Source organism: Lycorma delicatula, chromosome 6 (assembly GCF_047948215.1).
Source record: "Lycorma delicatula isolate Av1 chromosome 6, ASM4794821v1, whole genome shotgun sequence".
NCBI classification, from domain to species: Eukaryota; Metazoa; Arthropoda; class Insecta; order Hemiptera; family Fulgoridae; genus Lycorma; species Lycorma delicatula.
In genome coordinates, this window is record NC_134460.1 from 133,878,966 (window position 1) to 133,895,694 (window position 16,729).

The 16,729-nt window shown below is 30.2% G+C and overlaps 1 protein-coding gene across 1 annotated transcript in view; it reads right to left on the reverse strand.

Moving 5' to 3' along the window:
* The window catches only part of LOC142326250 (G patch domain-containing protein 1 homolog), a 41,732-nt gene extending 31,682 nt beyond the window's left edge, over nt 1–10,050 (reverse strand). The window contains exons 1-2 of the mRNA XM_075368562.1: nt 9,882–10,050; nt 1,922–2,142 (exon numbers count right to left, since the gene is read on the reverse strand). Of these exons, the coding sequence (XP_075224677.1) occupies nt 1,922–2,142; nt 9,882–9,942 (282 nt within the window). The 5' untranslated portion in view covers nt 9,943–10,050. The remainder of the gene's footprint in view (nt 1–1,921; nt 2,143–9,881) is intronic.
* Between the last annotated feature and the right edge of the window lie 6,679 nt (nt 10,051–16,729).

Sequence of the window (16,729 nt, forward strand, 5' to 3'; positions counted from 1 at the left end):
TTGACATGGAATGACCCAAATATTATTTTGGCTTTGATAAATAGGGATGAATCTGTTTTTTTTATTTAGTTTCTGAATTCAACATTTTATTTTCTTCCACTCAAAAAGATTTTCATAATTATTCTCATTCTATTTTCCATGTCCAAATTTGTATTCATAAGAAATTATACAATTTCATTATATAGACATTGTATTCAAAAATAAAATAAGTAAAAATTAGACAGTACTTAATTAACTGAATAGATGTATTTTTAATATATTAACATTTTGTTTCACAAGTTTCAAATTTATTTCAAATCAAGATCATTTTGGGATAAAAATTGTAAACTTTTTTATATTCTATACTCCCCTTCCATAACATCTTATTATAGAACACATCTGATGATCATTCAGTTCACAATGGTTAAGAATTATTAACTGTAAAACAGAACTATTTTTAATAATCAGTAAAACCATGGATAGATGAATTTTATTTTATCTGGTTGCAAAAGCAATAAAAGTTGATATAAGATTACCAAATCTTATATCAAATCATACTATTAAGCAGCTCTGCGAAATTTCAATGAAAACTTATCTCAATTTTGCAACTAAGAAAAGATTCCCAGACGCTGGAAAATGATGCAAACAAAATGAATCTAATACTGAGTCATGTAAATTAATGATACAATGACTTCTCCAAACTTTTTAACTCCCAAGGAAGGGACTTTAACTTCCAAAGTCTTGGAACTAATCCAAGACTTTTTAAATATTCTTTAATCAGATTATTCAAATTTCAAATGTAGTTTAGCTTTAATACAAGAGTATGATATCGATGATACATATACTATGAAGACCAAACAAATATAAATTGAACTTTTGTTGAAACTTTTTATTCAATGATTATCTCTTTAAATGTAAAAAAAACATATTTTTCTATATAATCTCAAGTAATTTTCAAATATTTTTCTGAACAATAGTTTTTTGATTCTTGTACTGTAGAAAGCAATGAAGTATGTTCAAAACTAATTTCATCCAAAACGTCTCTTACACAATGCCATGTGTTAAGTCTGGACTGTTAGTGGAAATTCAAGTGTTGTCCAAATGTATTTTAATCAATTGCATAGGGCAACACATTGTGGATTGGAATTTTTTTAATGATAGGCTGCCTTGACCTTAGCTAACAGTCGCTTATAATTTGTAGCATTCATTATCCTCTCTTCATGAAGGCGATCAATGTGCATAATCTCTTTATAATATCAAAATCTGTGCTAAGAACCTTACCTACAATTAACCATGTTTTCACCTTCACTGCTTCTCTTTTTATTTGCTATTTTATTATTGGGTTGTTTTGTGTTTAGTATATAATAACGTACCAACGTTTTATCACATGTATCTATGAGATTCAAAACTGAGTTCTTTTCTTCTTAATATTCTATCAATGTATGTTTGCTCACTCACCATTCTGTTAAATATGTTTCTTTTGTGCAATGGCACTAGTTATTGCTTAATCTTTCAATGTACTTATTTTTAGAGGAACAAATGCAAAATGAAAATGGTATATATACACATCCTCCACTAATTCCCAAATCAGCCTTATGAAATTTGTACATTTGTTAGTTCAGAAGTAAACACAAAAGTTTAAATAATATTTGACTGATCTTCAAAATGGAAATATATAACACATTACTACAATACAAAAGCCTTCAGATTTCTTCTTTCTTAACATTCATCAAAAAATATGAAAGATACAAGGAGCATAGAATGTGACTCATAACCCTCTACATTAAAAAGGCAATATAACATAGGTAAAGTAAGAACTTTCTAAGGGTTAAAAGTGACTATAAAAATATGTTGTAACTTCTCTATTTTTGCATGGAGTTATCAAATACCCTTTCATACTTCTGTTCTGTTAATAGTAATGAAGTGACATGTAGATAACTACCTCATCATCCATATAATCCTCAGGCTTTTGAATCTGACTCTTGGCCTTGTCACTACGAGAAGATTTATACGATGAAGGCGTCCATCCTGCAGCTGATCCAACTGAATTAAAATATCCAGCAGTAAAGCCTCCAGTAAACGCACCGTGGAAACGCCTTCTACCATATTTGTCTTTTGCAACTTGATCTTCAACAGATCTAGGTTTCTTTTTCACTACTTCATCTAAAAATAAATAAATAAAATTTTCAACATCCACTTAACTGTTTACATCAAATACATTTTTTTAGATTTAATCAAGTTACCTAGATAGTAACAGAATTCTTTAAATGTTTACAAAATTACTGTAGATAAATTCAGCTATTTAGTTAAACGATAAGATTTGGAAATATACAGACATATTATTTTAATAAGAACTATAAAAGAATTTAATTTATGTGTTGATATAACAATGCCAAAATAATAGCATACTTCTTTAACTAAATTACTATTTTATTGAGATGAGACCAGATCTAACTATATCACAATTTGACACCACTCATACTACCACAGTCCCATTATCAGATATTACTTTATACAAAAGATTGTATGAAAAAGTAGTTGCCAAATTAAAATATACACTACAAGAATAAACATACACAAAAGTAAAAAAAAAAAAATAATAAAATATTGGTATATAAAGAGAATACAGGTAGAATGACTGACCCACTGGGTTGGTCTAGTGGTGAACGCATCTTCCCAAATCAGCTGATTTGGAAGTCGAGAGTTCCAGCGTTCAAGTCCTAGTAAAGCCAGCTATTTTTACACGGACTTGAATACTAAATCGTGGATACCGGTGTTCTTTGGTGGTTGGGTTTCAATTAACTACACATCTCAGGTATGGTCGAACTGACAATGTACAAGACTACACTTCATTCACACTCATACAATATCATCCTCATTCATTCTCTGAAGTATTATCTAAACGGTAGCTACCGGAACGTAGAACAGGAAAAAGAAAAGATAGAATGACTGAACTTGTAAATAAAAATGTTTAGAAATTACTCCTTTTTGCCCTAACCTCTTGTGTTAAGAATAAACACATGAAATATTTAAATACAGTACAAACTTACTGCACACTAATTATAATACAGTGTCTGTAAAATAATGGTGGGGGGGTTTCAAACAGTCATAGTTTTCGAACAAATTACAACAGATAAATGAAGTGTACATCAAAATGAATAAAAACTCTTTAAGAATCTTATAAATTCAATATATTTTTATGTGCACTCCTTTAATTTTCCAGCTGACATCAAGATGATATTCAACCACTTGACATAACCACAGAGAGCATCATGTTGATGTAACACATGAATCAGCTTCATTGACCTATCCTTTTAAATAGTCCAAATTTTTTATTTGAACAGAAAACACTGGTGTCTACATAAACCCCACAAAAAAAAATCTACAGGGATAAAATCACATTACCCACCTTTCTCAATGACGAGGAAATGTAATCTTACATGACAATGGTAAAATGAGAATGAACTCTGTCAAAGTGGAGAATTAAATTTTACGGTATTTGAAACACTGCTTACCCTTCTAACTTACAGAAAGTTATTAGCATACGTTTTCAGCAAAAATAAAGGAACCACAACTCTTTCTTGTCCAACTGCATACTACAGATTAACTTTTAGGCTGTCACGTTAATGTTAGGTAGTAACAAGTGGAGGTTCAGTGCTCATATTTGAAAATTAAATTAATGAACTTCCCCAAAAACAAAACATAGCTACATCACTAAAACTAATTTGTTTAAAAACTTTGCATCATGTTCTAACCTATCAAAATCTGTAGCTAATTCAAATCATTTAATTTTGTCCAATGGATTTTATAACCAGTAAAGCATAATTGTTTTTTTTAAATATTTTGAACAGCTGTTTTTGAAACACTTAACTCTACAGAACACTTCTTCACAGGTACCTCTGGCTACGCAAATAACTTGTTTGAACAGCTTCAATAGTCTCACCAGGCACTGATGGCTGATGATTGTCCTGGACATGACTGCTTCAGTAAGCTGCCAATTTCTTGATAGCAGAAGCTTGACCTTCCAGCAGATATTAGTTTCACGTGGAGATTCTTCAATGATCACATGAGAGAATTCATGCATAATAAGTCAAAATTTAACAAGCGTAACTGACTCAAACTTCACAAGCCAAGCCACAAAACACATTGAACCTTCCTTGTAACACGACACGCGTGCAATGGGATTAGAAATTGTTTACATATTGACATTTTCTCTTCATTTTCATGTATACCTCTGTCAATGAAAAGTATGACTGTTTGAAACCCTACCATTATTTATGTACAGAATGTATAATAATGGAAAATTACAGTAGTAAAATAGTAATAATAAAGTGCCTAAATGTTTAACACAGAAACTCTAATAAAAGAGAATTCAGTAAAATTAAGATCTATTTAAAGAAAAGAAGATGCACCTAGCCTTAAATTATTCTCTGTAGTAAAACAGACTATATCAATCTATTAATGGATGATACATTTGTCAGTTTTATTTCACTTGAACTAACAAAATAAAACTGGCAGGCGGGACAGGTGTCTATCAATAATAATTCCCTTCTGTCTGCTTTAGTAGTAACATATGATGTTCTAAGTGATCCCAATTTAAGCAGTTTTATAAACCAATTCCAAGTTACTTTTAATCATTTCATGTTTTTATTGCAAATGGATTGAAAACTTGTTTTTTTAGGGAGAACTTCCAAGTAATTTGTCTACTGAAAGGATTTTAAATATTACTTATAAATAAATTACTCTAACAATCATCTATATCTATTCATAAAACATTTTAAATTAAGAAAATTATCTTCACTAGTAAGTTTAATGGATGGCAATATTTTAAACAATGTAATACTATCTGTTTAATAGGCATGCAGTATGCAGTACCTTCTCTTTCTTCTTCTGCTTAGTCTCTAGAACTGCCTTAAGGTGATATGTATGAATGTAAATGAAGTGTATTCTTGTATATCTCAGGTTGACTGTTCCTGAGATGTGTGGTTAATTCAAACCCAACCACTGAAGAACACCGGTATTCACAATCTACTATTCAAATCTATGTAAAAGTAACTAACTACCTTTACTAGGATTTGAACCTTAGAACTCTCAACTTTGAAATCAGCTAATTTGTGATGAGTCCACCACTAGACCAGCCCTGTGGGCTAGGCATGCAATACCTGGTAAATAAATAAAACACTTTTGCAAGACTCACCAATTTCTAGAAAATTCCAAGTCTGTATAAGTTGGGGAAAAAAGAAACTCATAAAATAAGAATTAAACAAAATAATACATAAATAAAATTAATATTATCATATTTTATAAATCTATAAATATCAAATAAACAATTATCAATTTTTTAATGGGTAAATTAAATTACAAGGTAATAATGGTCATTTCCACTCAATTTTGGTCAAAAAATGCCAAATTGTAACCAACTTAGATGTTCTTTGACAAAATTCAATATACTCGCACCAGGTAGATTTTCTAGTTCCAGGAATTTTCGTATTATTTTTTTGTTCTTGCAGCACCATAATTCTTGATTTTATGTATTCGGCTGGGTACAAGTTTTAATAACAAAGTGGCATTTGTTACCGATGCACATATCAACTTATCAAGTGCGATTTATTTTGTACCAAACAAGCGACTTTCTCTTAGGTTTGAAAGCTGATCAGATACATCTATTCCTTTCTGTCTTTTGTTGGAGTCAAGCACAACCATTGGTTTAGGTTTTGGCTGGTATCCTACTGACATTTGCATCTCTGTGTCATAGCAAGTTGAGATTATGATAACATCTCGTTGTCTTTCAACTTCAAGACAGTTATATTTTCTTTGTGCAACAACTTAACCTTTTTTTTTTTTTGGGGGAGGGGGAATCTTGTTCAATTTTATTGCCAATGGAAGGTTTTGCTCTATTCATGCGCAGAGTGCCACATAATCTGTATTTTTCTCTAATGGATATTTAGCTAATCCAGAACAATTGTACAAGTTATCACAAACAATAATCCGTCCTTCTTGCAGCAAATCATTGCAGAAAAGAACTACTACACTTCCTGAATTATCCAAATTGTCCATATCAGGATCACATTATACATAAATAACATAGTTCCATACAAACCCACCTTTTATAATCTGTATTTTTCTCTAATGGATATTTAGCTAATCCAGAACAATTGTACAAGTTATCACAAACAATAATCCGTCCTTCTTGCAGCAAATCATTGCAGAAAAGAACTACTACACTTCCTGAATTATCCAAATTGTCCATATCAGGATCACATTATACATAAATAACATAGTTCCATACAAACCCACCTTTTGTGCAGTTTATAAATCTTGAGACCATATTGTGGGCTTTATATGGATTATATTGGCGAAAAGACATTCTATCCCTAAAAGGCATCTTTGATTTGTCATTCTCCAGGAGTCAGTAGATTCTTTCAGTTGTTGAAAAACACATGGCTTTATTTTGTACAGCTGTTCTGTCGAATCTTGAGTAGCTGTACTGTTGACCAAGTACAAACAACAGAGTATTGATGAGACATGACTATACGACATGTTTATATTATGAAATACTGGATGATAGTACATGGGATCTGCCTTCCAATGTGATTCTAAAGTGGGGAATTTCACAATGCCCATCAACATGTATAAGCCTATAAATTTTAGCATTTCTTGTCATGTGACATCTATCTATCTATTCATGTAGCTTAACCTTATGTTGTTAGCATTTTGCTTTAGTTGGGCTGCATACAAATTGTCTGAGTGACTCTAAGATCAACTCTTTCATCAATCAAAATTTGATGATAAATAGATTGTTCACCTTGGATGTGAAGGGTTGGCATTTTGTCACATTGCTAACGCACCAATGATAGTATTACAAAACTCCATTCATTTTCTTTGTACAGTTTATTTTTTGTGGGGTTAGCTTCATGACTTGCTTAGCTAAACACTCTTTGGAGGCAGCTTGCTATATAGTAGCTGCTGTAGAGGGTCCTCTGTCACTACCAGAAGTTGAAATCTCATCTGGACTGAAATCTGGATCAGTGATATCATTATCATCACACGAAAAGCACCTGGTTCTTGAACACTGTGATCATTTTCACTTGAAACCGATTCATTGTCACTATACTCAAAATCATCATCCTTCAATATTTGCCATAAATCTTCATCTGATAAAGGATGTTATTATACTTCACGAGGCATCTTCAAAAACACAATAACATTGGCAACTGAAAAACATGAACATGTGAGGCATATTCAGAAACGATACCACTGCATACATAACTAAAACTAACCTCCTAATTAACCTCTAACAGTTTAGAGATTATATGATATAACCTGACGCAGTGTTACCAACAAAAATAGTAGGTATTGCTGAAAAACATTTATGCCAATATTCTTTAATTACAAATCAAAAAATATATAATAAAATAAACCTACATACATAAATATAAAAAATAGAAAAAACTATGAAAAACACTGTGAAGTTCATGGGCGTGCAGAAATAAAAAAGTCTCAGGATGCAAATGTACCACGTGTTTTACAAAAATAATACCTACTTCTCAATGTCTAATTTTTTTATTGGGTGGTATATCATTCTGTCACTATATAAAATCCCTTTTTAGTAAAAAGTCATTTGGATTTGTGGGGATGTATTTTTGTTTTCTTCAGGACTGGGAAAGTGTAAAATCATGTCCAAGAAAATTATTTTAATGAATAATGTGACCATGTTAAAAGTGGCAATGAAATATCTGCCAATGCAGCTTTCATTTAAATTTTAAAAAAAACTATTTTGACCTTGCAAAGGACTTATTGGTGTGTGCCAACAGTGATCCTAACTTCCTTAAGACTATAACTGGTAATGAATCTTGAGAGTATATCTACAAATACACAACAGAAGGCTACACTGTCAACAAACAGTACTATCTGAAGATTTTGCATTACGTTCACGTTGCATTTTAACTCAAGAGACCAGACCTATGGGAATCACACAAGCAGCAGATACATCAAAATAATGCACCTACCCATTTACCACATCTATTTAAGATGGATCAAGATGGAATTCCTCAGATTTGCCAGGCTTATGAGTATAGAGTTGTATGATCATAATTATTTTTCTTCATGAAATAATTGATAACTTATAAATGAAAAGTAAAAGAAAATGTAATTTCTTAATTTTTTTATGTACTTAGTTTCAAGTTAAATTATGTTACAGTAATGAATTGTGTTAAATACAAATACTTGTTAAGGAGATTTACCTTTTACACCCCATTCCATTTTTTTGAATTTTTTTTTGTATTAAAGGGAATTGTTTCTTCCTATGAAGACAACTATAGCACAATTGTGTTAGCAAGTAATAATAGTATTACAGTAGTGAACAAATTAATCTGAACAAAGGGAATTTTTGTTCTGTTGCAGGGAATTTTCATTCTGCAACAGCCAGCTTACTGCTTTTTGGCGTTGCAGATTATGCTGTTAGTTCATATACAAACAGAATTCGTGGTTTTTGTGCTTTTATAATTCATTTCAATTAGTTTTTGGTAACCTTGTTTGTTTCTGTTATTTGTTTCTTGTTAATATAATGGATATAAACCAACAAAAGTGATAAAGAATTGTTGCTCTGTACCAACACACACAAATGACTCGAAGACAGATTGGAGGTGAGTGTAGTGTGGAGTTAGGTAGTATAAATGAAATCATGAAAATGTTTAGTGAAACAGGTTCCACCATGTCACACATCACAGAAAGCAAAAGTGTTCTTCTAAAACCAAAAAAATTGAGTGCTCTCATGGGCAGGGAACTCCTCCGACCTGAATCCCATTGAAAATTTATGGACCATACTAAAAAAGATGACTTGGGAAAATGAACTACAGAACAAAAACTCACCTTATTAGTTCAGTGACAGGTTTGGTTTTGGGATAAAGAAATCAAAAATCATATTTCTACCTTAGTGGAATCAATGCCAAAGAGGATTAATTAGATAATCAAAAACAAAGGAGGTCAAAAACTATTAAATTTGAGTTAAGTTTGACTATTAAACATTTTTTCTTTTAAATAACTGTATTCAGATTAATTTGTTCACCACTGTATTTTTGAATTTCATCATATTTTACCTCTCAATTTATTATTCTACTTTGATTACTAAGTAGTGTTCTTGTTTCTCTGATAGTATTGTTTTATCTTACTATTCCAACTTTCCAGCCAATCATTTTTAAATTAAGTTCTGGAATGTGGGCTAATTATTTGTTGTAAATATGCATTTTAAAAGAAAATATTAAAAATAAAGCATAATTATTATTATTTTGTTCAAGTTCTTTGTATGCGTCAGATGATACATATGGATAGTTCACATTTTCAATCAATCATGTTACAAATGACCACAAAAACAATGACTAACTTAATAGTAGTATTTTTAATTCTTTTTTATTTTCCTAATATTTGGCAGTATGTTTAAATATTGAATAATAAGCAGCCCCCCCATAGCTCAATAAGATGAGGATGACATGGTCTTGTACAAACTCAGGCTGACCTTTTAGATTAAAAAAAAAATAGTTTATTCCTTTCTTAATTTTGCATTTTCCCCAACAAAAGTAATAAATGATATTGTAACTATATACGTTTTTGATAAATAAACACGAAATACGTGTTTATAATAATTCATTCATCTTTATCATTTTCGTATTTTTAAACAGAGGCTGAATACTTCCTTTGCAATCATGACAAAGCTCCCAATTACCAAAGCTAGCTAGGCACACAACACACATTAGTATGTTTAAGATTGAAGGTGATGCGTTACATAAATATTAATTCATGGAAAATGTATGGGTTGTAATTATCTGTAAAGTTTAAATTAGGAGAAATGTAACAGTGTGATCAGTTAACACAAAAATATAAAAACTAAAATCGTTTAAACACACCTTCTTCTATAGGTTCTAAAGGTGTGCCATATACAACAAAGTCTTCTTCGTCAGATGACATTTTCAAAAATATTAATTAGACATCACATTTTTAACAAACACTGTAACTGTAGGTCATATTACAACAGTGTACAATAGTTTTCAAGAATCACACATCTTTAAGGTTATGTTCTATAGATATATTTGAATAGTAGTCACTGTTGTTATGATTTCGATATCGCAAAGACCATCAAAATATTTCTGTAACAAGTAGTAATCTTGTACTGGCATAATAATCGTGTCAACAATTAAAATAGCTCATGAAGAATATGGTTTATATATCAGTCCTAGTATGAATAATATTTATACTATAAATAAAACAAATATATTTTTAAATAAACAACGGTAATAACTCATCGTGGCAGGGTTGCCAATGTGCGGGATTTCTCTCGAAAAACGGGATTTTCTAGTGGTTGCGGGATTGGTTTGGGAATTCAAATTTTGTGAGGATTTTTGCATTTCAATAATTAAATTATTAATCTAAATATTATTTACTTTCAAATTGCATTGACATAAGGTGTTTTTTTTTTCATAATAGCAGTAGTTTTCATAATGGTAGTAGGTTTATGTTTGATGGCAGCAAGAACGTCCACACATTTCTTGTTACTGATTCTGAAGTCGGATTGTACTGGACTGGTCTAGTGGTGAACGCGTCTTCGCAAATCAGCTGATTTCTAAGTCGAGAGTTCCAACCTTCAAATCCTAGTAAAGGCAGTAACTTTTATACTTATTTGAATACTAGATCGTGGATAACGGTGTTCTTTGGTAGTTGGGTTTCAATTAACCACACATCTCAGAAATGGTCGACCTGAGACTGTACAAGACCACACTTCACTTACACTCATATATATCATCCTCATTCATTCCATTCTCTGAAAATTTTTTGAGGTTTCTCATTGGCAACCCTGTCTGCTGGTAGTGTTGGCTTTAAAAGTAGTTCTTGTCATCATTTGTAATTTTCTTATTACAGTATAATTAAGTTTCAGTTTTGTTGTAACAATTTGTTATAAATAAGCTCACACCTAAGATATGTGGGAGGTAAAATATAAATATTGAAATACAGTGGGATCACTCATTAAATATGAGGATTTATTTATTGAGAAGTGAAACAGCTATTCACATTTTAGTAATATACAAAAAAGACATATATACAAGTCAGTTGCTGAGTGTTTCTAAGTACAGTTATGATTAATAACTGTACTTAATTTACTTAAACACATTAAGTAGCTTGAAATTCATATTGCAATCGTAACCTGTAATTTTTGTTAGTTTCGGAGATCTGAATAAACATCTCCTAATCCTAGTTATAACCTAGTTGTTGGCAGCATCTCTTTGGAGCTGCTTTCATGGATTCGAATTATTATTAGATGAATATTAGAGAACTGAGAGCTGATGGATGAGCTGTTGTACCTTTAATGTTTAAAGTGTTCTTTCTCTCTCTCAAAATGCACTGTAATTGTTCTTTTCTATTGGGGTCCATTTCATCAACAGCTGAAGTTGTAAGAGGTGACATTAATTACACAGTTTAGACAACAGAAAATAACTGCATACAATGTTGTCAACAACAACAATACATGGAGACGTGCCTATCCATTATAGTAATGATGTATTCTATCATTATCATGTATCACCAGACTTGAAACATCTGTTTCCTACATTTTGAAATCACAAATAGATAGATATAAGCTTTGCATACTTAGAAAGAGTTGCACCACACAAAGCTTTGTAAGTGTAATTGGTGGAACTACTGTTAACTTAGTACAGTGAGGCACCATTTTAATTTTGTTTATCACACCTCCAGTATAGGCAGCACATTACTGGCAACCTTTAATACAGATTCTGTTTGCTTATAAAGACTTCTGTCTATTGTCAAAACAGCCAATAATGTAACAGAGATCAGAAAATTATTTAGTTATAAATATAACTTAAAGAATCAACCATAAAAAAATTAACAACCTGGTAAATTATTAGGGTTCTTGGTAAGGCACAAGAACCATATTTTTTTTTCTAATAAGACTTTCCAAACAATTATTCAAAATGCTGACTAATTTGTTGCAACAACCTGTCTTCTCCCCTTCATGTTTCCTCTGATATTCATTTCCATTCCTCCAAATAAATAAATTAAAAAAATTAATAGTTTCATTAAACTTGAAGAAGTCAAGAAAATGTGCTTATTTACTGATGTTGCATTCAGTTGTAAAGATTAATCTGTTTATCTATATTAGTAGGATTCACTTTGTCTTAATATTAGAGATAATATAATTAATATATTATTTTGTAGGCTTGTTTGATGAAATATTTATTCAAAGCATCCAAAACAACCAGCCTTGTGAGGCAAATTGGTCTGTTTAAATAGCAGTTATTATTACTTTGAATATCAAAGGAGTGTCAATATACTATTAAAGGAGTGTCACTATGAATAGTATAAACTAAAAACACATAATCCTTCAAATAAAATGTTATGTCAAGAAAGAATGTTAACACATATCCTGTAAAATGTTATGAGATATGTAAATAAGCAAGCCTTTATTCTATTCTATCCTTTTATGTTTGCATAGTATTATACTTAATTTTCTTTATTCTTTCTATTTTATCTTCTTGCAGTACCCATTTATTTACTGAATTATCATTGGCTTGTAAGATATCATTGGCCTGTACTAAAATAGAACTCCATAATTTGATAAACCTGTCTAATAATTTACTGTAATAAGTAGCAGTAACAAATTATGACTCATGTTTCAAAATATCAAAAACTATTCTTTCTGAAGATTTTATCAGAACTAAAATGCAGTAGTTTCCTCAGTGTTGTTACAAATTTTCATTACAGTTCTGAAAAGATTTTCTGGAAGCAAAGCAATTTGTAATTAACTTACTATTTATAAAAATGTAAACAAACCTCTTTTCATATCTTTTTCTAATCTATGAAGTACAGTAAGTACTTAGATAAAAATTTATTCTGAATAATTTTAGTTACCAACATGAAGATATTTTCTGTTTGTTAGTAGTTAAAAAATTATTCACAGATTGAGCTTAACAACTAAAAATATACATAGTTTTAAACAATTAAAACTTTTCTTTTTTTGTCTTTAGTAATTTGACTGGTTTGATGCAGCTATCCAAGATTCCCTATCTAGTGCCAGTCATTTCATTTTGGTATACCCCCTACATCCTACATCCCTAACAATTTGTTTTCATAATCCAAATGTTGCCTACCTGCACAATTTTTCCCTTCTGTCTGTCCCTCCAATATTAAAGCGACTGACTATTACAAGGTGCCTTAATATGTGATCTATAAGTCTGTCTTTAATATGTGGCCTATAAGTCTGTCTCTTCTTTCAACTATATTTTTCCAAATGCTTCTTTCTTCATCTATTTTCCGCAACACCTCTTCATTTGTCACTTTATACACCCATCTGATTTTTAACATTCTCCTATAGCATCACATTTCAAAAGCTTCTAATCTTTTCTTCTCAGGTACTCTGAACGTCCAAGTTTCACTTCCATATAAAGCTACGCTCCAAACATGTACTTTCAAAAATCTTTTCCTGACGTTTAAATTAATTTTTGATGTAAACAAATTATACTTCTGACTGAAGGCTAGTTTTGCCTGTGCTATTCAGCATTTTATATCGCTCCTGCTTTGTTCATCTTCAATAATTCTACTTCCTAAATAACAATATTCTTTACCTCCGTAATCTTTTCTCTTCCTATTTTTACATTCAGTGATCCATCTTCATTATTTCTACATTTCATTACTTTTGTTTTGTTCTTGTTTATTTTCATACAGTAGTTCTTGTGAAGGACTTCATGCATGCCATTCATTGTTTCTTCTAAATTTTTTTTTACTTTCAGCTAGTATTACTACTATATCGTCAGCAAATCATAACATCTTTATATTTTTTTCCTTGTACTGTTACTCTGGATCTAAATTGTTCTTTAACATCATTAACTGCTAGTTCAATTAAACTTAATAGTAATATCTTAGTTGAACAAATTATTTTTACCATTTTGCACAAATTTTATGCTAAAATAATCACAAAACATAATTATAAACTATTACTGCCATCTGTAGGAAACGAGAATGAAACAGAACCACTGATGATTATAGTACACTGTAAAACCACTTAATTCTATGACAGCTGGAAATACTTTATAAGATGTCTACTCTGGTATGTTTCTATGCATATTGCAAAAGGGTCATTAAAGTTTTTATCTATTACTAAATTCTTATTCAGAAGTTACAATTAATTTCAAGTTGCAAAGGAAAAACTCTAGAGTTTAATCAACCATTTCTTGAATATTTTTTTCTTTAATGTTTCCTGTTTGTAGACTCACCATTTCTTATTTAAAATAATATTTCTAAAGCTTATTAACTTACTGTTTACCATAGCAATTTTTCAGTAAAACCTTTAACGGAATTATCTTCCTACATTTTATAAATACATACTAACAAAAAAAAGTAGTGTGGTATTTTAAATGCCAATCTTCATAGCAGAGTAAATAATGTCTTTGTCTTTCATCTGGAAATTGGATTTGAATTCCATTCAGGCATGGCATATTTTATATGCAACAAAATCCTCATTTGACATGGTTATTTTGTAAGTAGACATAACCCTGTAATTATGAGAACAAAGAAATATTCCAATAAGTGTATAAAGTAAAAAAAAAAGAATTTTCTGTCCATGAAAATGATTACTGTATCATCTGTATGAGTAAATTTCACTCAGTCACGCTTTATAACAATTGGGTATAAGCTTGTAGCACTCATTTTAGAAGCTGCTCAAACAGTCATTAAAAATAATAAAAAGGAGTATACTTGATTAATTTTGTTGATCAATATGACAAAATGTATTGTGAACTTTTTCCCAAAGATGTCAGCTTTCACCATGGTTATGTTGATAGCAGTAGTTCTTAAACTAATAATACCTGTTGAAAGTGTAAAAACTGCTTGTGAAATGCTATTATAAATAAAATTTATATTAAACCATACTATTTTTTAAGGTTATACAAGATAAGAATTTCCCAAAGTAACATGGCCTTGTTACATGTGTTCTAAAAAATATTTTCTAAGTTTGAGACTAATCTGGTTGTAAAAAATTAATAGTAAATTTTAAATAATTGAAATTATTTCAGTACAAAAATGGTTTTGAAGATTTGTATGAAGAATCAAACAAATTACAAAAAAAAATAAATAGTTGTGACAGAAGGGACATTTTTCTTCATCATATCATAATATTGAATCGATCAAAGCATTAAATTTGATACTGGTACATGAACTAAAGTTAAATATAGGTATGGATTTCAAATAATTTTAGACAAATCTAAAGAATAGATTCCATCAGTTCAAAAGAAAGAAATTTAAAAAATAATCAAAGACAATCTCATTTTATAAGTAGGATTCTTTTATTCCATGTGGCATGTTTTTACCTTCTTAAACATGTTATACTTTTCTAAATCTTTTATGTCTACATTCTTCTTTTAGCTACCTTTCCCTAGCTTTGTGTCTCTCTTTAATTTGTTATACAGTTTTTTATAGACTGCTATTTGTATTCTCCTTCTTTATTTTTATATTTTCTTCTTTCATTTTTTGTGTTATCCAAGGTTTCTTTGTTTGAGTGCCTTCATAGAAACCAATTCGTTTCTCTGCAGCTTCCCTAATAGATGATTTTTATTCTTGGCCACATTTCCTCAGCTGGTTCATTTTCCTTTGAGTAATTGCCTTTGTCATCATTTCACCCACTTTTAATCTCCCTATGTTCTCTAGTCCCTCTGTGTTCTATTTTTCACCTTCATTGCAGTTTGAATTCTATTTAATCTTATTTTCATTTCCATCATTAACAGAATATGATCACTTCCTATGTCGATTCCTGGAAGCCCATTTGCCTTTTTAACAGCATTTATGCATCTATTTTCAACCAAAAATGATTACCTGAAATAAAGATCAATTTGATTTGTCTAAGTATATCTTCTTTATTTATTTTTCTTAAAAAACGTATTTGTAATGAAAAAATTCTTCTCTTAGTAAAATTCAACCAGCCTGTCCCTCTTTTATTTTGTGTTCCCAATTCGAACTTCCTGTCTTTCCACCTTTACTTTCTCCCACCACTGTATTTCAGTGCCCCATAATTAATTTACAGCAATCCTGTTCATTTTCTAATAACTCCTCAAAGTTATTGTACATTTTTTCAATATCTTCATCCTTATTGAACTATTACTACATCTTTTGGTAGCATTCCAATCCTTAAAGCCATTACTCTACCAGGTAAATTACTTTTTGTACTCTTCTAGCTACACTATTTTTTACAGCTATTCCAAATTTGTTTTTCCTCTTTCAATTTCTGATTAATATAAGGTAACTTCTCAGCCATCTAAGCTTGCTTATCCCTACTATATCCATTTTATTTATTTTTATCTCAATTCAATTTTTCCTACTTACCTGATGGCAAAAATGTTCTCACATTCCATGTACCTATACTCAAAGCTTTGTCTTTACTATTACACTCCTTCTGCTGCTTCTCCCTAATCTGAATGGGAAGTCATTTTACTTACGAAATATTTAACAAAAGAAAACATCACCATGGTGCCTGACTAGGAAAAAGTAATAAAATGAATATTTCTATGAGAAACACTATTGATATTTCTAGTACTGTTGTTTTTTTAATATTTTATTATTTGAATTATGTTACTTGATTATTATTGTTATAGATTATTAATGTGTTTTTATTATTTTAAGATGTTTTAATTAATTTATCAATATATCTAAATACTATTACACCCATTTATATTTTCAATATTTTTTCTTATATATC